Source organism: Camelus ferus, chromosome 16, assembly GCF_009834535.1.
Source record: "Camelus ferus isolate YT-003-E chromosome 16, BCGSAC_Cfer_1.0, whole genome shotgun sequence".
NCBI classification, from domain to species: Eukaryota; Metazoa; Chordata; class Mammalia; order Artiodactyla; family Camelidae; genus Camelus; species Camelus ferus.
Window position 1 is genome coordinate 17,774,960 of NC_045711.1, and position 23,479 is coordinate 17,798,438.

Consider the following 23,479-nt stretch of genomic DNA (forward strand, 5'->3'; position numbering starts at 1 on the left):
CCAGCAGGGGGGCTCCGAAGGGGAGGGAGACCTCGGGACCCAATCTTTTCTGGTCACTCCTGGCATTGCTGGCAGGGGCAGCTGCAGCACGGACCACGGCTGAGCAAGAACAGGGGCGTGAAGTTGCGGGTTTGAAAACAGACTGAACGTAAACCTGGCATCCTGTATTTTTTGGGGGGTGGTAGTGATTAGGTTTATTTATTTACTCATTTAAATGGCGGTACTAGGCATTGAACCAGGACCTCGTGCATGCTAAGCACGCGCTCTACCGCTGAGCTCTACCCTCCCTCCAAGCCTGGCATCTTGAGAAAGTAGTAACAATAAATGCCACTGGGATAAATCCATAATCAGACAGAAACAAAATATATTTATTAGAAATATTACAGAGTCAAACTTCGTACAAGTCTGTGTTAACAGCTACACAGCTCTCTGTTGGCACGTCACGCTGAGCACCATTGCTGCACCCTCGGTAGAAACGAGGCCGCAGGTGCATCCACTGCGGTCAACTCAACGTAGTTAAAATTAGTTAGCTACGCAGGGTGCTACTCAGGGTGTTAGCCAAACTCTCACCTCCGTCAGAGAAGTGAAACCCCCCGTGAACCAGGGAAAATGAGATACTAAACACTTCTAGTAAAGGTGGCTGGGTCATGTCTTTTGCTGAGTGTTAGGTGTAATTTTGTCTCAAAATGGCACTCGAGCTTTGCACTGGGAAGGACTGGAGCTGGATTTGGCAGACGGGTTTCCATCTGACGACCGGAGTCCTCCTTCACCAATGGGCGCGGTGCCTGCCCCTCGGTGGGGATGCAGGAGGGAGGCTGGGAAAGCAGTTTCTGGGGACGAGAACCACAGATACTGGCAAGCTGGGGGGGCGGGCACTGTGACTCAGTCATGATCCTTTGGATGGTCTCAACCAAAGCTAGGAAGCAACAGCCGGATGAAGGATGAAGACCAAAGACGATCATTGCTTTTGGAGAGGAGGGACGTGTGGACTCGCCCGGTTCCCCAGAAGTTAACCCCGCAGGCAGGGCTGGCGCGACACCATCAGTCGTGAAAGAACTCACAGTGCAAAGAACCATGGACTTCTCTTCACGTTTTGTTTTTTTTAAACCCTCCATTCTTCTGGGTCTTGCATTTTGCACCAGTCTTTTATCTAAAAATACTTTCTTTTTTTTCTGGAAAAAGGATCTGCAGAACAACCAAGTCATTTTAAGTGACTAGTGGCTGAAGAAGATGGGGAGAAACACTGACACTATGGCCTCTCAAAGCCCCAGGACACAAAACAGGGGGTGATGCCGTTTGCTGACAGTAACCACAGTGTTCTCTCAATCTATCTATTTTCCACACTCACCTTGCGCTCTGAGTTCTCCAATTAAAAATAGATCTAAACTCCCCACCCCATCCCACCCCCCGGCCCCCCACCCCCTCAGTCGTGTGAGGGAGACAGAAGCCAGGGATGAGGAGAAGACGGACGAGGAAGAGACGGATGTGGAGGAGACACTGGGAGTGCCTTTCGTTCGGGCTGTTCACCGGGAGGGAGGGAGTTACAGCTGTCCAGACGGTGCCTCCACCTTCCAACGAATCAGTCACCCTCACCAAACTCTCTCCTCTGGGTGCTTCTCAGGGACTGAAAATACACAGAAGACACCCCAGTCCTGTTCCCAATATTCAAACCCCACGTTGGGGCAGGTGATGGGGGTGTGTTTTTAATGAGCTCGCTAGAGCAGAACCACGCTCGGCAGCCTCAGCAAGTGGAGATGGGGGCCTGGATCCTCCGCGGGGCCCAGATGCCTCCTCCGCCAAGGCGGCCGGGAGGGAGGGCTGCACTCACGCCTCCCCCAGGACAGGGGCCCCACTAGGCCAGAGCGGGAACCCCTCTCTTGCCCTGTGTGTGCATTTAATACCCAACAGGAACACCAAAGAGCTGCCGGTGACCACGTTACCCGCCCTCGCACTTCCCAGATGACATGGCAGCTCTGGGGAGGGCTCTGCCACCAGTTGGGTGACTGCATCCTCTAGGGAAGCCAGAATACCCCTGTTCATTTGTACGAGGAGCCACTGGGGCCTTCCCGAGGGCCTCCTTTGCCTTGCAAATGTAAGAGGCCCAGGAAGGACTGAAAACTATATCCAGAGATGAAACACCGTGTACATCCGCCGTCTGCCCAGCATCCCGAGGAATGCACATCTTCAGCCTGTTTGTGCAAAAGAAAGCACGCGGACCCCGGCAGTGGGGCACTGGCCAGTCCCTTCCATCCGAGTGACTTTCTGCCAAGTTCTGCGCAGGGCACAGATGGGTGGGGTGGACGGGGCATGAACACATGCAGGACGCATGGAGCAGGTGACGCTTACTGACGCTTCCCGTCCAGTTCTGGTGTGACCGTCTCAGCCCCCCTCCCAGGGCCACCCGGCAAACAGCCCAGGGGCTCCTTTGCATCTCAGATGCTTGATCTTTCGCCCAAAGAGTCAGGAAGGGACAGGGATCTAAAGTGTTGTCCAGCCCTACGTGGTGAGGCTGCTCCCCAGAGAGGCCGGGCCCACGTCCTTCAGCTGCTTGTGGGAAAACTTGGTCTTTTTGTGTTTTGTTGACTTTTTTTTTTGAGGGGGCTGGTGGAGGCCACAAGTGCAGAGTTTTTCCAAGAGCAAAAGCCAGCATTTTTAGTGGAAAGACGATGGGTTTGGAAGTGCTTCTGTCTGAGTCTCAGGGAAGCTCCAGTGGACACACAGCTGGGCTCTCCTGGGAGGAGGGAGACCTGGGAGCACGTCTGCCCCACCTGCAGTCCAAGCACATCAGGGCGTAAGGGGGGCGCACGATGGGTCCTAGCTGTTTCTTATTTGCGTGTTGGTCCCCGAGTTGAGCCTTCCTTTGAAATCCAGACGCCGAGTGGTGGACAGACGGAGCAGGGCCTGAGGAAGGTGACCGGGGCTTCCAGGGCGAGCAGCAAGGGCTGCCCGCAGGCTTACGTCTCAAAGTACTTGTAGATCTGGGCCACGTACCGCATCACACTCTGCCAGTCCGGCCGGTCCGTGTACAGCATCTCACTGAGCTCCTGCGGGAGAAGGAAGAGGTCAGGGGCCGCCGCAGGTCCTCCCCACAATGGGGCCCAGACCCAGTCTCACCGCACGCACGGGAGACGCAGGCCACGTCCAGCTGGTGCTAAATACACTTAATAAAAAGGAAAGCGTTTCCCAGACTCACAGACACAGAAAAGTAACTATGGTTACCGAAGGGGAAGGCGGGAGGGGTAAATTAGGAGTCTGGGATTAACAGATACAACTACTATACATAGAAGCAACAACGAGCTCCTGCTGTAGAGCACAGGGAGCTACACTCACTAGCCTGTAATAATCTATAATAGAAAAGAATATGAAAAAAAAGTCTATGTCTAACTGAATCACGATGCTGTGCACCAGGAACCACACAAAACTGTAAACCAGCTATACTGCAATTTAAAAAAAGCCTTTCCTTCCTGTTTATTCAGGAGATGCTGTCATTTTTAAAGAACATCAGACACGACCTCCCCCTCTCATCTTCTAAGGACATGACAATGAGCATTAAAAAAAAGTTTTCAAAAGAGTCACCACAGTCCCATTATTGTGTGAGGATCCCCATGAGCCTGAGTGGCACGTGAACACGCACCTGGGTGCCCCGACGGTTCCATCACTGTGCTCTGTGCTTTTCCACTGAGCATTTTTCATTCACAATTCATTTTAGGGGATTCGCACTCTAGGGGACAGTCCTGTACCCTGTCCTCTGCACGCGTGGTGCGTGGCTGTGTTCCCTCCTCCCCCACAGACTTTGCAGTAAGCGTCTCTGTGCTGTTCCCTGCCACAAAAGCCCTGAATCGATTTAAAGCTGCTTTACCAGAATGAAGGGACACCCCTGAATGTTTTATTGAGGTTTCCCCCTTAGTCCTGAAGGCAGCAAGCAAGCAGAGGCAGAGGCCAGGGAGGGACGGCAGGAGGGACGTGCTCAGCCAGGCACTCCTGAAATTCGTGCCACTGAGCATATTTAATAATTCACTTTGTGACTGAACTGGGACTCTCTTGTGGTCACAAGAGAACAGTAGCAAAGGACCCAATGTCAAGCCAGAAGACGCAGCGGGAAAACAGGCTGCACTCTGAGCCCATCTGCTCCCGGGCAGGGACAGAACAGCTCAGCTTCCACGTCAACAGCATCGAAACCTATCTTCCCGATTGTGCTCCCTGGTTTTGCTGAAACACCAGTGTGTCATCGGTCACGGCAGACGGGAGGAGGAGGAGCGTGGGGAGCGCTCCACACAGACGGACCTAGAACACGTGAGAAGGAAAACAGGGTGTTCACACGACCCAGGGAGAAGCAGCGTCCTCCGGCCTAGGGCGCTGCCGGGGGCGGCCGGCGCGAGAGCTGGAGCTCTGACCGCGGGAGGGCCGCTGGCGCGACGGCTGCGGGGAGTCCGGGAGCAGAGACGGAGCGCTCGGGAGGCAGGTGCACCCCGGGAACGGGAGGACCCGCGGACACCCCACCTCCGAGGAGGGCAAGGACGGGTCCCACCAGCGTTTCCGGTTTTACTCAGACTAGCCTACGTGCCTGAGACTAACAGTAATTACAGTGAGAAATAGTTTGCTACACCGTCAGCATCACATCTGAACCTGTCTGAAGAAATCGTTTCGCACCGTTCAGGAGAAGAGATGGTGTGCTGCGTTGACAGAACCTGCTGGGGCGCGACCCTGGCGTGACTTAGTAGCTGAAAACCTTCCCCCAAAAGAGAACCCCAGGCCCAGCTGGCTTCACTGGTTAATTCTACCAACCAGCTCAGGACGAAATAACCCCAACGCTACACAGTCTCTTCCAGGAAGAAGAGGAGAAAACATACTCAATCTGTGAAGCCAGCGCTGCCCTACTACCAAAACCAGACCAAGACATTACAAGAAAACCACCTAGTTCTCACACAAGCACAGACCGAACAAGCCTTAATAAAGCTTAGCAAACTGGACCATGGTCTAGTGGGGTTCATCTCAGGAAAGCAAGGCTGGTTCAACCTTAGGTCAGTCCATGTTATTCCTACTAACAGGCTAAATGCGAAAAACTGTATGATCGTCTCAACAGATGCGGAAAAAGCATGACACAAAATTCAGCAACTATTCACGATAAAAATTCTCAAAACAGTAGAAAGAGAAGGGAGTTTTTTTTAATCTAGTAAAGGACATCGACAAAACCCCAAAGCTGACATTGTACTAAACAGTGAGAGACTGACGTCAACAAAAAAGAACAGGACAAGGACGTCTTCTCTTGCCTCTCCTAGTCAGGGCTGTACTGGAGGTTCTACCCAGTGCAGTTAAGGCAAGAAAGAGAAATAAAAGGCACACAGATTGGAAAGAACTGCGCTTTTTGCAGATGACATGACTGTCTATGTAGAAAACTCCAGAGAATCTACCCAAAAAACCCTCCTGGAACTGATGCAAGTTTAGCAAAGTCTTGGATACAAAATCAATAGCTTCCCTACATACCAGCAACAAACAACTGGAATTTGGAAAAAGCAACAACAACCCCCCCCAACCATTTAAAATGGCACCAAAAAAAAATCTGTGTGCATAAAACGGCTGCACACTGATGGAAGACGCTCTCAGTAAGTGGGGAGGTGGTCCAGGTTCACAGACTGGAAGACACAGAGCTGCTGAAACGTCAGTTCTTCCCAATCTGACCTACAGACACAACATGATCCCCATCAAAATCCCAGCCAATTTTTGGGGTAGGTATCAACAAACTGATGTTAAAATTTATAAAGGCAAAAGTCCTGGAACAGCCGGAACAATTCTGAAAAGAAGACTGAAGTTGGGAGTGGAGACCTCCGTGTCACGATTCATAAAGCTCTGTTAATCAAGGCAGAGTGGTCCTGGCTAAGGGACAGACACTTAGAGCATGTCACGTGCCTTCTAGCACAATAAAATTATTGGGAAAAAAAAGAAAAGATAGGACTCTTGCCCTCAGGAGCTCATGGTCTTGGTGGGGATGGAGAGAAGCCTTATAAGCAGATAAATTACAAGGTAACATGGGCTTGAGGGACTATAAATAAACTGCTTTAGGAGCCCGAGTGGGCGTGGCTGCCCGGGTGCAGGGTCATGGACAGGTGAGCTGTGGGCTCTGGAGCCAGCTGGCCCCTGACCCTTGTCTTTGTGACTCATGAGCCCTGTGCCCTTTCATCAAACTGCATGTCCCTCGGGGTCCCACTTGCTAAGGAGCATCTGTCTCACAGGACTTCTAAGCGGCCAACAAGCCAACACACGGAAAATGCCCGGCACACAGTAAACATGCACGTTGTCAACGAATTAACCAAGCATCCTCGACAAAGTCTGCACTGCAGAGCAGGCTAGGTGCGCCTAAGGGGTCATTCCGACGTCTTCATAGAGTCCTGAGCTGTAAGGACCTCCCTCCACAGGGGACCCGAAGAACCTGACACACGGGCTCACTCAGTAACCCACCACCTCGCAGACTGTGTGACCCAGTGCGGGGACGTCTGCCCCGCCGCATACAAACACATCACCCCTCGGAGGACGCACACTCTGCTTGTCTGTACGGCAGCAGCAGCGATGTCAGACATCCCCCCTCACCCATCCTTCCCGTGGGGAGCTGTCGGTTAAGCCTCTCCATTACCCTGTGGCTGAGGAGGAACAGGTTCTAAAATTTGAGGAACACTGTCGAGTTCTCACTTTAAAAAAAAATCCCCTCCTTGAGGGGAGTAAATAGCTCAGTGGTAGGGCCTGTGCTTAGCATGCACAAGGTGCTGGGTTCAATCCCCAGTACCTTCATTAAAAAATAAATAATTTTAAAAAAGCACATTAAAAAAAATCTCATCCTTGCTAATGTACTATACCTAGAAATCCATGTTTGCTAGAATACATGCCTATAAGTGAATCTTTTCCCTGACTAACCTAATAATACAATTTGACCAAGGACTCGGGATTGTTACTGCTGCCAATTCTGATTGGGTGTGTGTTTTTTTTTTAATGTCATGTGCAATTAAATATATTATTTTTCAATCCACATCAAGATACTGAAAAGCAAATTGAATAATGTAGGAAGCTTCTATTTTGTTGATGGCATAAACTGGTTAAATTGATCACAAACACTCCTAAGTGCTTTCGAGATGAATTATTATGTTTGTCAGCAGCTCCTCACAGACATCTGTACAAATGAAACTGCTGGCTCCGGCTGTTAGTCCAACAAGATGATCTCATTCACTTCCAGCTTTCACGAACCTCAATAGTACAATGGATGAAAAACAAGAAAAAACGTTAAATTAAAAAGGCAATATTAACTGTAACACTGTAAGGAAAACCATATTCTGCGTATAATATCACCTTCCAGCAAGTTCTTGTGATCTTTGACTCCTTGTGTAAATGACCTGTTGATACTTGTTAGCCGTTTCGTGTTTTAGGAGGAAGATAAATCAGGGTCCTGCTACTCCATTTTGACCAGACGTGAAGTCCTTGCATGCCTTTTAAAATTCCCTAGACTTGTATTTACATGACAGGGGCTTTGTTTCTTAAAGGTCCAGTGGAATCTGGGCTTACTGGCATTTTTTTGTGTGTGTCTGTGACTATATTTTTACACAATCAGTTTAACTTCCTTAATGGTTAAAGTTTTACTTCTTTCTAAGTTTTAGAGAAACATTTAAATTTAACATTTAAATAAATATATTTACATCTATTTAGAAAACTGTCCATTCTGTTTCAGACATGTTAGCGTAACACCGCTGACGGCACTCAGGTTTCTACGAGAGCTGTTCCTTCCCATTTTCATTCTGTCCTCTGCGGGTCACGGAAGGGTGGCTCACTTACGTCAACTGAGGTTTTCCTAATCATTAATGAGATTGGACATCTTTTTAAACGTTTATTGGACATTTGTGAGCTGCCTATTCTAGACTTTGATAGTTTTCTACCAGGGTTGTTGTTGCTGTTGTTGTTACTGGTTAGCAGAAATTATTGCAAGTGATCTGTCTCTGCTCTTTCTGCAGTTTCATGATGAGGTGTCTGGACAGACATTTTGTGTTATTCCTCCTATTTGAGATTCATTAAGAATCTGCAGTCTTTCATCAGCCTCAGAAAATTTCAGGCACCATTTCTTCAAACACTGTCTCTGTCCATACTTCCCTTTTCTCCTGGAATTCCCACCGTGCGTGGGGCTTAGACGTTACTTGCCTTTATCTTCCATGCCTCGCAAGCTCTGGGACAGACACTAGCAGCTGGATGACCCAACGGTTATTCCCTGCCTCTCTCTCCCTTGCAGGTCTCCCAACGAAGAGGATGGAGAAAGTTTTATGTCACCTCACATTCCACCGCCGCTGGGGGTGGCCACGTAAGAGTACAGCCAATAAGCGGATGGACTCTGGGAAGACTTGGTTTCCTTATCGAAGGGGGATGATGTGAGGGACTCACTCTCCCCCTTCCCTCTCCTTCCTGCCCTGCGGATGGGAGTGATGTCTGGAGCCTGGCAGCCGTGTTCAGCCACAGAGGACCAAGTTTGGGGACAAAGAACCAACAGATTAAAGATGGTGGAATATAGAGAAGAGACACTTTGGGTTCCTTGATTACAAAACTGAGCAGAGAACCATTCCTGAAACTCCTTCTGGACTTCTCCAGAGAAGAAAAAAATAATCTTTAAGAAAAAAATAATATCTTTATGGTAGAAGCAACTGTTAGTTGCGTTTTCCATTTCTTGAAGTTGAAAACCTATTAACTAATAAAACCCCTCTATTATCTTTTCCGTTTTTAAATGTCTCTGTTTTATGTTCTGAGTAAGTTCCTTAGATCTATTTTCCAGTTCAGTAATCCTCTCTTCTGCGGTGCCCAGTTTTCAACTCAGCTGGTGTTTTTAATTACAGATTTTTACTTCTACACGTTTTACTTAATTCTTTTCTAAATCTTTCTTTATAGGAGTATGTTCCTTCCTTATGGTTTTCATTCTTTCTTCTGTCTCTTTAATAAATTTAAACATAGTCTTTTGTAGTCTCTTTCTTACTGTTTTACTATCTCAGGTTCTGGTAGATGATCATGTTGTCTGTTGTGTTTGCTGAACAGCTCAGGTAGATCATTTTCTCGAGCGTTTTGTAATTTTGGATTGTGGGCGTATCTCCAGCAGCCATTTTGCTACTGGCCTGGGAGCTTCCTGCAGTGGAGACAGGATAAACTTTATTTTTTACGTTTCTTTTGGGGGGGGTTATTTATTTTGGGGGGTTAGGTTTGGGGGGTTATTTATTTTGGGGGGTAGGTTTATTTACTTTATTTATTTTCTTAGAGGAAGTGCTGGGGACTGAACCCAGGACCTCTTGCATGCTAAGCAGGCGCTCTACCTCTGAGCTGCACCCACCCCCACAGGACAACCTTTTCTTGTAGCACAGACATTATAAATTTGGACTCCAATCCTCATCTGGCCCAGTTTTCTTTTTTTACAGGAGATTTTCTTATTTTGGCCACCAAAAAATCTAAGGTGGAGACCAAGCTTCCCTATCACTTCCCCGAACTGGCAGGTGAAGATTTTTACTTCTCCTTTCACTAAGAAGAGTGGCATTTTGTGAGCTTTGGTTTTTTTGTTTGTTTGTTTCTGGGGAGAAGGGAGGATTTGGTTGGTTGGCTGGTTGGTTGGTTGGTTGGTTAGTAGGTTAGTTTATATTGATTTACTTTTAATGGAGGTGCTGGGGATTGAACCCAGGACCTTGTGCATGCTAAGCACGCACTCTACCCCTGAGCTGCACCCGCCCTTCTGGGCCTTGGTTGTGTGCAGGGGTCTCAGCACTACTGCTCTGTTGATGGGAGCTCAGGGTTTTCTCTTGCTCCTGTGCGGGCATTACCTAAAGCCCGTAACCACCAGGTGGCCATTTGTTGCAAGCCCCCTACCACCCCCCCGGCCCCACCCCCGCCCTCAGTCTCAGCACATGCCTCATGGCTCTGGTTTTCATTTCTCTTTTAATTCCTGGCATCTGGTTATTTCCCATTCTTTCTCCAGAGCTCAGTTATATATTTATGTTTTTACATTACATTGTATTCAGATTTCTAGGTGACTTGAACAAGAGGGCTTTAGTGATAATTCCGTCTAGAACCGAAATTAATCTGCAGTGAAATATTTACTGAAAAAACTCTAAATCATCTGTGGTCAGACCAACTGTAAAATTTTACATTAAGAATCATGAGTAACAAATCTTCAGTGAACGGATTTCATTGTTCTGTAAAAATTACTCAGTAGCAGGCATAAGTTCTTTCTCATACAATCAGAGTGAAGTACCACAAGGACCCAGAGCAGGTGATACTCACCAGGCTTGGTTTTATGCCCACGCTTTCAGCTGCTTCAAATGCCAACAAGAGATTCTTTTTCTAGGTTAAAAAGACAGAGAGACTAAAATTATCAACTAAACATATATGGCTTTTGCTAGGAAAAAACACCAGCTGACACTCCCATGTAGATTATCTGCTATTTATAAAACACAAGTTTCCAAGTCAAATATGCAAACAGTGGACTCAGTTTAAGGGAAAAAAAAAGATGAACAGGTTACAACTGTCACTAAAAATGACATTACTGATTGATTTCTGTCAAAGGTACATTTTTGTTATTTGGTTATTTTTTACCTTGTCAAAATTTATGAGGCAGACATTCTGTTGTATATCAAGTTGTGTAATCACGCTGCTGTATCAAACAATTATTGAAGTAGTAAGTGCACACAGTTAAATACAGTCGTATGAAAAACTTCTCTCTCCCAGTCCTGGTCCTTGGGAGAAATACTTTTTGTTTCTCTCTTTAATTTTTCAGGTGATTACCTCTACCTACCTGTCTGTAGTTGCTTGCACCATTTTTTTTTTAAATTGAAATGCAGTTGATTTACAATGTTGAGTTAGTGTCAGGTGTACGGCATAGTGATTCAGTTACACATGCATATTTTTTATTTTATATTGTTTTTCATTGTAGGTTATTATAAGTTATTGAATATAGTTCCCTGTGCTGGACAGAGGACCTTGTGGTTTACTTTATACATAGTAGCTTGTATCTGCTAAACTCCTAATTTACCACCCTCCCCCCACCGTTTCTTGATTTCTAAGATAGCCATTACTTTCTCATCTCCTTCCACAATAAACGAGGACTAAGTACCAGGCACCTCTCTCCTCCATTCATTACAGCTCATTTTAGTTCCTTTCTTAGTTATGTTTGTGACTTTAAACAATTTCCTTAAACCTCCACTTCCTGTCCCATTTCGGTCATCACTTCTTGACTCTACTCTGTGTGGTAAGAAGTGCCCTTGCCCTTCCTCCACCCTGTCAAGTTTTACTTTTAAACTGCTAAGGCACGCAGCACCTGCTCCCTTTAGGCACGTTGGAGTGTCCCGCGCCCTCTTTGCAGGACAGCCCTGAAAACTGGGGGCCGTGAGCGGTGTTTCCCTGCAGCGCGGTTCCGTCCCGCCCCGCAGTCCGGTCCGGACGCGGAGCCACGCAGGACGCCTCTTCCAAAGGCGTTTCCCTCTCTGTAACTCACCCAGCTGCCCGAAACCATGCCGCGCTTAGCGTACGCCCGGGCTGGACCCCGCCTTTCTTCAGGTTGGTTTGCCTTCAGTTCTGCTTGTTTGGGATTCTTCTTATTTTGGCTTCTTCCCATCTTCTGGCTTCTTCTCATTCTGCCTGTTGCCTATAACCCATGAGCTGCTTCTTGCATCTTTTGTTCTATTTGGTTTTGTCCTCGTTCCAGAAATGGTTTCAGGGCACTAAACGTGAAATAGGTGTCTTTTGTTATTCACAACCAGCCCCTTTCAACCACACCTGGGTTTGTTTGTTAATGAGGTGATTTCAGAAAAGCCCCTCTTTAACCGGGTGCTGGGGGAACCAACCATGTGATCAGAGGTTGTAATTTTCTGTCCCCCTCCCTGACCTCCAGGGGAGAGAAGCTGGAGGCTGGAGCAGCCACCAATGATAAATCAAGGGTGCCTGTATCACGAGGTCTCCGTAACACCCGGAAAGGACGGGGTTCAGAAAGCTGCTGGGTGGGTGAACACATCTATCTGTTGGGAGGGTGACGCCACCAGCTTCACGGGGACAGAAGCTGCTGTGCTCAGAACCCTCCCAGACCTCACCCTGTGCATCTGCTCATCTGGCTGCTCACCTGTGTCCTTTACTTCTCTGTAGCAAACCAGTTATCCAGTAAACAGTTTTCTCAGGTTCTGTGAGCCACTCGAGCAAATTAACAGAAACTGCAGGCGGGGTCATGGGACCCTCTGATCTACCGCCGGTTGGTCAGAAGCACAGGTGACAACTTGGACTTGTGACTGGCATCTGAAGGGGGTCGGCAGTTGTGGAGGACTGAGCCCTTAACCTTTGGGACCTGACGCTATGTCTGGGTGGACAGCGTCAGAACCGAGTTCAACTGCAGGACACCCAGCTGGTGTTGCACGACTGCCGGCTGTGGGAACCCCACACCTGCTCGCAGAGGTGTCGGAAGTGGGGTCCTGAGAGCAGAGGAGATACACGGGAGTGTGTTCTCCCTAAGACCTTCCCTGAGGACCTAAGGCCTAGGTGACGTCCATCTCACGGCTTTAAATACCATCTATACCTGCCCTGATCAGTACAGTACCACTCATAACATGTGGCTATTTAATTGAAAGTAATTAAAATTAAAATTAAAATTTTCCAGTCACACTAGCCACAAGCCACTTTCCATCAGCAGCCCACGTGGCTAGGACAGCCCCGACGCAGAACACTTCCATCATTTAAGTTCAATTAGACAGAGCTGGTCCATTCACTGCAGCCTCAGATCTCTCTTTTCAGCTCTGCTCTCCCCTCCGAACCCCAGGCTTGCTGTTCATTGCCTGCCTGACGGTGCTACCTGCATCCTTACATCTCAGATGTAAAATGATTCAAAACAAAACCATTTTTTTTGTTTTCCAAATGTTTAATAATCCTGTCCAGCCTGCTTCACAGATTACAAACAAAGCACCATGCATACATTTTAATTTATGCTCTGAAATTTTAGTACTTCTGTGATGGTTAATTTTATGTTCCCAACTTGGCCAGGCCTTGGTACCCAGACATTTGGCTAAAAATTATTGTAGACATTTCTGTGAAGGCATTTTTAAGATGAGATTAACATTTAAATCAGTAGATTTTGGGTAAAGTAAATTTACCCTCTATAAGGCAGGTGGGCCCCACCCAATCAGTTGAAGGCCTTAACGGTAAAAGCTCTCCTCCAAAGAAGAGGGAATTCTGCTAGCAGGTGGCTTTCAGACTTGAATTACAGTACCAGCTCTTTCTTGTGTCTCCAGACTGCCAACCTGCTGTGCAGATTTTGGATCTGTCAGCCTTCATGACTGCACGGGCCAACTGCTCAAAATAAGCCTCTCTCTCCCCCTCTGTGTGTGTGTGTGTGTGTGTGTGTGTATACATACACACACACACACACACACACCCATCAGTTCTGTTTCTCTGGAGAACCCTGACTGACACACACTCTAAAAAAATAAATCACTCTGTTCAGTTATTATCATCATTGCATTGGTACCATGACCCTTTGGACTTAATTTAAATCCTAGTGGGAAAATCAAAACAGGACTTGTAAACATTTCTGTTCCTTCCCCTGCTCAGCCAGACACCTGGGGCCACCTCTGGCTTCCCCCCACAGCCAGTCCGCCTCCGAGTCCAGCTGACTCTGTATCTTGGGCGTATTTCTACTCTTCCTACATCTCTCCCCGCAAGGGGCTGCCACCCGGTCCCCGCTAACAGGTGAAGCAGGGCAGTGTCCTGCTCTGGAAGGCTCCCCAGCTCCTTGAATCTCTGGCTCCTTCATGTCCACTATTCAGTTTGAATACTTCCTCCTCAGAGCCTTCCCGGACCCCTGGTGGAGTCAGACCCCCATGTTTCTCTCACGGCTCCTTCCACGGTCTATAGTTACTTACTTACAGCGTTACCTGCTACAGGTCCATCCCCTGAGGACAAAGAACACGTTCACTGAGCCTGACGCCTGGCAAGAAACACTCGCTGAGTGAGTGAGTGCGGGCCCAGTACAGCATTTTCCAAAGGACACTCCATGGAATATGACTCTTAGGATGTTCTAGGTCAGGGTTTGGCAAACCACAGCCCACAGGCCAAATGCGGCCCTCAGCCCATTTCTGTAAACGAAGTTTCACTGGAACATGGCACGCCCACACGCTTACTAAGGTCTGCCACGGCAGGGCTGACCAGCTGAGGCAGAACCACAGACCCCCGGGGCCCACCGCCCGGCCCCTGCTGGGGGCGTTTGCCAACCCCTGTTACAGGTGATTATATTAAAGGCAAAAAAGCTTCCGTGGCTCTGATGTAAGTTGGGCTAGACAGAGTCACGAAGGTTTCTCCAGCAAAGGACTCCTCTGCCGTCTGTGAGCACCGTGACCCTCCTGGAATGTGAGCTAACAGACCGCTCCCCGAGGCTGCGGGGCGGGGAGCTCTTCGGGGGTGCTTTCTGATTCTTTGCGAAAGATTTTGAAAACGTTGGCCGAGGCCTTGGAACCATGAAGGTGAGACTCCACCAACGCTTCCTCTGGAAATGGGTGATGGGAACATCCCAGCAGCCCCAGCGAAAGGGTCTTCCCTGCGCTTTCCTAGGTAACAAGGAGACTGGGCACATTCACCGAGGCTGTGGCTCTGCAGTGCAGGCCAGCCCTCAGCAGTTCCCTGGGCTGGTATCAACACCCCAGTTTCCAATTCAAGCCCCAACTCCCCCCCCCCACCGCTGGGGTGCATCAACAGGCTGAGGAGCCCCCTCGAATGCTGCGGAGGAAGCGGCGTGACCCGGCGGGCACTCACTTTCTCCTGGCTGTTCAGCTCCTGGTACGGGATGTGGGCGGGCAGGTAGGTGTGCAGGAGAGCGCAGAGCGCCAAGCCATCACTCCAGCTGCTGCTGAAATTGGTGATGTCGATGTTCTGCGGAGGAAAAGCAGCGCTGATCACCGAGCTGTGCCCACTCAGTACGAACGGCACTGTCCTGACGTGCGTGTCCACCTCTGGCTTTGCAGCAGGACGAGGTAAGACCCTCCGCAAGTCTGCTGGGAGGACATCATGCCAGGAATGGTGGCCTGGGGTTGCCCACATCCATTCACAGAACAGCGTGGAAAAAAGCTGCTGGGACTCAAAACAGGAGGGAATTCCCGCCTGCCCTCTGGTACACCAAAGGCGCTGAGCTGTCTTCCTCTAGAATCGCCCTGCGGCTTGACTCTGTGCATCCCAGCATCTCCAGCCTTTGGCCAAGGAACAGCCTCCACGCTCCCCCACCAGCACCACCGTCATGACACTGTAGGACCCAGTTAACAACAGGGAGACCAAGACAAAGTAAGACCTTAAAACCCCCCGTGGCTGGGCTGGGGCTCATTCCTGCCACTACCCCCTTCTCCCCGCAACTCGAGGGGCTTCCCAAGGGGGAGGAAACCCTCATGCTAAGCAGTCTCCTCACCAGAGCATATAAATGAAAGGATCTGAAAAGAAAAAACATGTACGTATGTATACGTGTAACTGAGTCACTCTGCTGTAGACCCGAAACTAACACAGCCTTGTCATCAACTATGCTTCAATAAACATTTAAAAAAAATTTTTTTTAAACCACAATCAAAAAAAAAGAAAGAAAAAAGGATGGGAGGGAGGAAAGAAACACAAACAGGGACCCAGATCACCCTGAGGGACTGAGCTGCGGCTGTTAAAAGGGACGCGAGCATTTGGGCGTTCACGTGCTGTACGGCTCTGAGGGACGTGCAGAGCAAGAACCAAAGGAAGCGCGCAGATTATTCTCCCAAGGGACGTGGTAATTACTCACTGCAAATTATCTTTTACTTTCTCTAGGATATAAATACTTTAGAGATATTTCTGAGTGAGAGAAAATTCTGGGGAAAGGAAGTCTCAGATATGAAAGGTAGCATTCTGAGAAAATTCTAGAAGGGCGGACGTTGGAGCAGGACTCTTAAATGACCCCGTGGACACAGCAAAGCTAAGCCCAACAAGCCACAGCATTCGCTTCTGGAAGGTTCACTTTGCCTGGCTTTTGTTGCCTGGAAACACCAACCCTTGGGGAAAACACAGACCACTCTGTGAGCACACGCTGGCAGGCCATGTGCGCAGTCCCGCCAGGGCTGCGGGACGCATCTGGCCTTCGGGGAGACGTCTTTCTTGTCCCAGCTGCAGAATCAGACTGACTCGTTCGGGGGAAGGGGGAAATGACAATTTATAGCTCACAGAGGACGTAAGAAACTCACCCCTGTGAGGTCCAGAATGTGTAGGAAGCCCTGGGAAGACCGAGCTTCCTTTGGGCACTTGGTGAGAAAAAATACAGAGCACGTGCACACGTGCGGGTGTGTGTGACATCATCACAAAGGGGCCTGTGCCCCTGCCCGGGCGTCGCTGCTCCCACCCCGCCTGGAGCTGTTCCGTCTCGGGCTACCTGGGGAACCCGAGGGGTCGGCCCCGCACACGAACAGCGCAGCCCGCGGAGGCTGGGGGTCCCTCTCCGCAGGCTCTCCCTGCCCCACGGCACGCGGCGGCTTCAGGGGCCCGCTCCGCGCCCTGGCTCCCCAGCCTGGAGGACCGCTGTCTTTGGACCGCATGCCAGCTCTCTGCCCTGCAACGTGGAAACTGCTCCCAAGCAGAGAGATGTGATCACCTCCCGGGCTTCCCTTCTTTTGGAGCTTAGCTGCCTGGGGATACATACAGCTTATCAGATGGCCAAACTTAAAAACTGACATTAAACATTATTAGAACATAGATGAACAGGTTTACAATCTTGGGGAAAGAAAACACAAGACACAACCAGCATAACGCGAGCACAGAAGCAAGGATGGAGAACGCCAACAACATGAAATTTCGCTTCTGTGCGACCAAGACTAAATACAAGACATAGACACAGTATACAGCAAATTGCTAATACCCAGAATATATTCTTTTGATCCGTAGGAAAGAGATAAACAACTCGAGGAAAGACTGGCGGAGAACCGAAGTGGTGATGTTCTGAAAAGGAAATACAAACAGAAACACAGGGAAGGCGTCCAGGCTCAGTAGAAAATAAAAACAGCGAAATATTTCACTCCTCAAACGGGCAAAAATGAAACATGGCTGACTCAGAGTTAACAAAGAAGTGGGGAAACGGGTCCAGGCTGGCGGGTAGGAGCACGGGCAAGCACAGGCGTTTAGGAAGGCAACGGGAAGGTTTTTTTTGTTTGTTTTTTTTAAACGAAAATAGTATTTGACCGAGGAATTCCACATCTAGGCAGCTTTTCTAGGGGAAACAGTCATGCATCTGCCCAAAGACACACCTACAAGAATGCTGATGGCGGCATTCTTGTTCAGAATGGGGAACTGGTAATACCCCAGCTGTCTGCTAATTAGGCTAAATAAACTATTTTTAAGAAAACTTTTTTTTTATAAAGAAAATCAATTACTCAGTTTTCTTATCTGCCTACATTCCTAGGAAGCTCGTGGGAAAACTCCGACGTTCTGGTTTTTGGTATCTGTTACGTGCAGCAAGTTCTAGACACCCGGTATTTCTCACCAATTATAGGATCAGTGTCAACCTGGAAGACTGAACTTCTCTACATTACCTCTGACTTAGCTGAGGAGAACTGGGGGAGACAGAGAACAGCAAATGGACAGATTCAGAATCCAAAAAGATTTCAATAAGCCAGAAACAGGACCCCAGGGGTAAGTCATAGGGGATCAGAGAGCGGGAACGTCCCCTGAGGGTGGAGGCTTTCTGATGACAAAAGGGCTGCTGTGTCTCCAGGGATGTGTGGCAGATACTGCAAACCTCTGGAGACACAATCACAAGGATGCTGACATCAGAGGCGTGGCCGGGGGTTATCTTTCTTGCTTTCTCCCTGGCTTCCTCCTTTTCCACTGAACAAATGCTCCAGCGTCCCCACCCACGACTTTCTTCCCTGACGGACCCGGCTGAGGCACTGTGACCCGTGGTCCAGTTTCACTGCAAGTGTCCTGCTGCCTGGCATCTCCCGAACCACCGAGCTGGGTCCACACCAAGCCAGCGCCCCTCTGCCGCCCCCGTCCAGCCACAAAACGTGGCCCAGCGTGGGGACACCGGCTCCTCTGCCACTCCTGGGAGCCGGTCTGCTCTATACTCCTTGGTTTGGCTCCCAAATGATTCCCTGCCAGGTTCTACCCCCAGGCCCCGCCCAGGCCCCGGACTCTGGAGAAACACTTTCCTGGGGTCCTCCTCCTCCTGCTGAGTCAGGTACCTCATTTTCATTAATTTCACTCCTCTTCCTGGCTTGCTCTTTCTATGAAAGGGCGTGGTTATTTGCAGCCCTGCTGGTTCCATTCATCCTAGAACTGCCCAACCACCCCCTTTCCAGGCTCAGGAATCTGTTCGCACTCCTAAACCCCATCCTCCTCCTAGCCCAGTGCTCATCGGTATCCACTGGTCTCCGAGGACACGGTACAGAAACCTTCTCAGGGACCATCCGCACTCACGGGGCAACTCTCCAGGCTGGAGTAGAGCCCAAGCCAGGCTCTGAAGTCTAATTAAAGCAAATGCTGGCCCAGCCCCTGCACCTGTGAGGCCCCGAGGCGCGACAACGACACGTGGCCCCCTGGCCCCGACGTTTCACCCCGTCAGCGGAGCAGGCAGGGCAGGACACACTGTGATCTGGGGGCTGGAGGAGGCCCCATGGTTGAGCAGCAGAGAATGAGTAAGTCGTTCATGATTGGATTCCCCACGTGGTTCTGGGAACACTGGAGACAAAAATCTGTTTTTTGTTTCCTTTTTGTGACTGATAATCAGACAGAGTGAGCCTTGGCAAAACCAAAATGTAAATGACTCTAAGGAGGAAAAAACAAACCCAAGCTGTGACCTGCTCCTAGGCCTGGGTCTTCCTCGGTCCCTAAAGCAGCAGTGACTGTGACTTCAGGCAAATGACTCAACTTCTCTGGCTTTTAGTTTCCTGATCTTTCAAATGATTAGATTACATTAGATTATAGTTGTGGTTTTGAAGTGATTAGCTGTGGAACCGGTTCTTCCAACTAGTTTCTGGAAGCTTTTTCTAAAGGAGAGTTTGAAAACCATCAGATTACGTGATCTCTGGTCAGCTCCCACGGCTGCTCTGCCCTGCACTGTCCCACACGACAGCCACTGGTCACAGGTGGCATTTAAAACCATTAAAATGAAACAGTTTAAAATTTAACTTCTCAGTCACATTAGCCACCTTTCAAGTGCTTGGGAACCATGACCGGTGAGTGGCTACTGTCCTGAAGGCGCAGATTTAGAACAGTCCCATCACCATGGGAAGTTCTACTGGACGACACTGCTCTGCACTCACGCGAATGTGTGTGCTTATTTCCCCTCCTTTTATGCAAATGCAGCATGTCGTGCACTGTTCTGCATCCTGATTTTTCCCACTCGCCAGATGCATAGAGAGGTCCTTACGCCACATACGAAAAACAGTTACAGTGCAGAGACGAGGAGGGTGGGTCCTGAAGCCAGAAGCCCCGCCACGCGCTAGTGCTGTGAGTGACTGTGACTGTGAGCAACTGTGTAACTTCTCTGTGCCTTGGTTTCCCCATCTTTGAAATGGATACGGAATAGATACCTTGTAGGACTGCAGTCAAGATTAACTGCACGCACCACGCATAAGGCACTTAGAACAATGTCGGCCACGTGGAAAACAGTCACCACACACCAGTTCACTTTAGTCTCCAGGCTCCTCTAGGGGTCCGCGGCACGGTGGACACCACAGACGTTCAGGCTGTTTCCAGCCTCTTGTCACTCCTCTGCCCGTGCGTGGACTACACTACGATGGATCCGGCTAAACTGCCCTCCAGGAGGCTCCTCCGCCTTACCCCTCCCACCCCCACCCCTCAACTTACAAGTGGCCACTTCACTACACATTCGCGCGAGAATCCACAAAGATTCAGGGAACAGCGTATTTCTGTCCACCTTCCGATGCTCGAGCGCTCCAAGTAGAATATTTTTGGTAAGGGAAAGGACTTTTTTTAAAAAAAGAGAAACAGCACTTGTGTATTTTTGGATGTGCTTACTAAGAAAACGATACATAATAAGTAAACAACTTAGTTACGTAGTTTGGAGGGATTCTGTTCCAAGAACAAGTTTCGTTTATACTAGACAAACACTCCTCACCCCAATCTTAACTTCCTCCCCCAGAACGGCTGAATTCAGCCTCTGAAATCACAATCTCCTTAAGGCTAGAATGCTGCTTTTTCCCAGACGAACATTTCATGAATAAGAGAATGGAAAAAACTCTCAGTGCAGATTCACTTGGGACTGGTGTGATCTCAGCAGACTGATGTGCTGTCCTGCGGGATGACAGGGAAGGGCAGCCAGCAGCCAGGCCCGGGCTCTCTCCCTGAAGGCAAGAGACTGGCTTTCGGTGGTGGGTGGTCCCTCACTGCCGCGCCGGCTGCTGGCGCATCTGAGCTACAGGCCCCCTCCCCCTCACAGGACAAGGATCCAGGGGGCAGAGAGGGCGCAGGTCTTTTAAACCAACCTCCGTCCACAGCAGGAGGGAACAGTCTCACACCGCTGTATTCTGAAAATCCTGCTTACAGTTCAAGAAACTGGCAGGACACCTAACACTTCTACCCCTGTGGGAACACGTACGTGCTGCAGATGTCTGAAAGCAGGTGCTTCCTTCCTTCGATCCCATAGAGCCCCGAGCCTCAGCTAACCTGGGTCAGGAGCTTTTAACTGGACCCCAGCGCTGTCCCTGAGAGCCCACCTCATTCTGCCCCCTCCCTTCCTCCCGCATATGGTAGGGATTCAGCAGGTTGGGACGGGTGGGGTGTGGGCCCCTCAGCCTCCGGGGCTGAGCTGAGCCTGAAGCTGGGCTCCTGGTCTTCCTGGAAGCACCTGCCCTCTTCCCAACCCTCTGCCCGGTGACCCTCTGCCTCTCAACACAGACCGTCATGACCTCAGAACTCTAGAGTCCAAATCCTCAGTGACCAAAACACTCTCTCCTTTCCCCAAAGGACACGGAGGACTTCATCTCCCAGTCCTTCTAGTAGGTGGTGGTGACGGGGGGTTGGGGGCGAGGCGAGGACAGCCACTTTCCATACTTCTGAGAAGCAGGAGGGAAAACAAGATGGCTAAATACCCATCTTAGAAAAGGCCGACCCTCCCACACAGCCTCCAGATGCGGCTCTAATACTCAGTCCGTACAGAGCCATCGAGGGCTTTAAAGACACGGGGGCACGTGGTCCCGGGAGCTGTGGTTCGGGGAGGCTGACGTGTCCGGCTGGGTTCACCACGAGGAAGACGCAGACTCATGACACCTGCCCCATCATGGCGCGGCCTGGAGGACATGACGCCCAGTGACAAAACCAGACACCGAAGGGCGGGCACTGCCTGGGGCCACTCCCAGGGGGCACCCGCAGTGGCAAAGTCACAGAGACAGAGAGTGCACAGAGGTTCCGGGGGCTGGGGTTGGGGGGACGACTGTTCAACAGGACAGAGACTCAGTTCGGGAGGACGAGAAAGGTCTGGGGGGATGGGGGGATGGGGGGGTGGAGGGGGTGCCGGCTGCACAACAGCGTGAATGTACCTAATGTCAGCGAACCTAACACGTAAAACAGCTAAGATGGTAGTTTACATGGCGTATATTTCACTACAATTGGAAAAAAAAAGGAGAGACTGCAGACAAGGAGGACAAGGCTGCAGGGACGGACGACACGCACTCTGTCCTCCCGCGAGCGCCACGCGAGAAGACGAGTGGTTTCACCGACACACCGCGTGATGCCCCCTGGCGACTGGAAGCACCTCCAGGAATGAACTGCTGTCCTCGGCAAACGGCTAAGCAGCGGCCCGCTGGCTCTGCTGCTGCTCCGGCCGGGGGCGCCCTGCCACAGCAGCCCACCGCGAGGGCAGGCAGGCTCTGCTGAAAGTGAAAACTGCGACCACAACCTAGAAGAGCGCTCAAACTTTGAGGAAAAAAGATGAACAGGCAAAGAGAAAAGTAAACAAAGCAACTGTCCTAGAGCTTCACACGGGGGACCGGGGCAGGTCACAGGAGAGCCACTTGCTGGCGCCGCCACAATGGGAGGTGTGACACACCCCTTCACAAAGCCATTTCACTACCTAGGAATTTATTTTACACTTAGCACAGGCATAAAAAGGTGTGGTAACCTGGAGATCGTCATTCTAAGTGAAGTAAGCCAGAAAGAGAAAGAAAAGTACCATATGATGTCACTCATATGTGGGATCTAAGAAAACTCTTTTTTTTAATTAAAAAGAAAAAAAAGAGGACACTAATGAACTCATCTACAACACAGAACCAGGCTCGTAGACACAGTAAACAATCTTATGGTTACCAGGGGAAAGGGGGTCGGAAGGGATAAATTTGGGGGTTTGAGATTTGCAAATGTTAACTACCATATATAAAAATAAATAAAAACCAGATTTCTTCTGTACAGCACAGGGAACTGTGTTCAATATCTTGTAATAACCTTTAATGAAAAAGAATATGGAAACAAATATATGTATGTATGTGCATGACCGGGACATTGTGCTGCACACCAGAAGTTGACACATTGTAACTGACTATATTTCAATTAAAAAAAAAAAAGGTATGGTAAATAACATTCATCCTCATGGCACTGTTTTTATTTTATTGGGATAAAATTGACAAAATACAAAACTCACAAACCATTTAAACGTGTACAATGTGGTGGCTTTTAGACCCTTCCCTGGTTTGTGCGACCAGCGCCGTCACCTAGTTCCAGAGCCGCTTCGTCACCCCAGCAGGAAGCTCCGTGCCTGTTAAGCGGTCACCCTCTCCTCACCCACAGCCCCCGGCAACCACTCAGCACTTGCGTTTATGTGGATTTTCCTATTTGAGATATTTTCTGTAAATGGAATGATAAACGTGCTCATCTGGCTTCTTTCACTGTACACAGTGGTTTCAGGGTCTATGAGGTGTTTGTTGCAGGTGCCAACACTTGCTTCCATGTTTTGGCTGAAGTGGCTCACTGCGTGGACAGACCACCTTGTCTCCATCCAGGCACCCACCAGCTGACGTGCCCCTCTTGGCGACTGCCACGGTGCCGCTTGCTTTGCATGTTCATGTGCTACATTTTGTTTGACCTCTTTCAGCTCTTTGGGTTCATGGTCAGGAGTGGAACTGCTACTTCATATGGTAAATCCACGTTCAACTTACTGGGAAACTGTCAAACTGTTCTAGAAGCTGCACCATTTTACGTCCCCACCAGCAGTGTGAGGGCTGCGACTTCTTCACATCTTTGCTGACACTTTTCACATTTTTCATTTTGGTTATGATACTTCTCACCTGCAGAATTTGTTTGGTGCCTTTTTACGCTTTCTGTCTCTTTGCTGATAGTCTCATTTTGTTCATGAATCTTTTTCCTGATTTCCTTTAGCTCTTTGTCCGTGGTCAAAGCTCGTCAGCTCTGTGAGTGTATTTAAGGCAGCTGGTTTAAAGTCTTTGTCTAGTAAGTCTAGTGTCTGGGACTCCTTCGGGACAGTTCTGATTTTTTT

General features: G+C 49.4%; 1 protein-coding gene across 10 annotated transcripts in view; it reads right to left on the reverse strand.

The window, feature by feature from the left end:
• Nucleotides 1-347: 347 nt before the first annotated feature.
• The window catches only part of SPECC1 (sperm antigen with calponin homology and coiled-coil domains 1), a 191,382-nt gene continuing 168,250 nt past the window's right edge, over nt 348-23,479 (reverse strand). For all 10 annotated transcript variants that reach the window (XM_032498921.1, XM_032498920.1, XM_032498913.1 and 7 more), the window contains 3 exons: nt 14,788-14,904; nt 10,285-10,344; nt 348-3,044 (listed from right to left, as the gene is read on the reverse strand). In XM_032498921.1, coding sequence (XP_032354812.1) covers nt 2,955-3,044; nt 10,285-10,344; nt 14,788-14,904 — 267 coding nt within the window. In that variant the 3' untranslated portion in view covers nt 348-2,954. The remainder of the gene's footprint in view (nt 3,045-10,284; nt 10,345-14,787; nt 14,905-23,479) is intronic.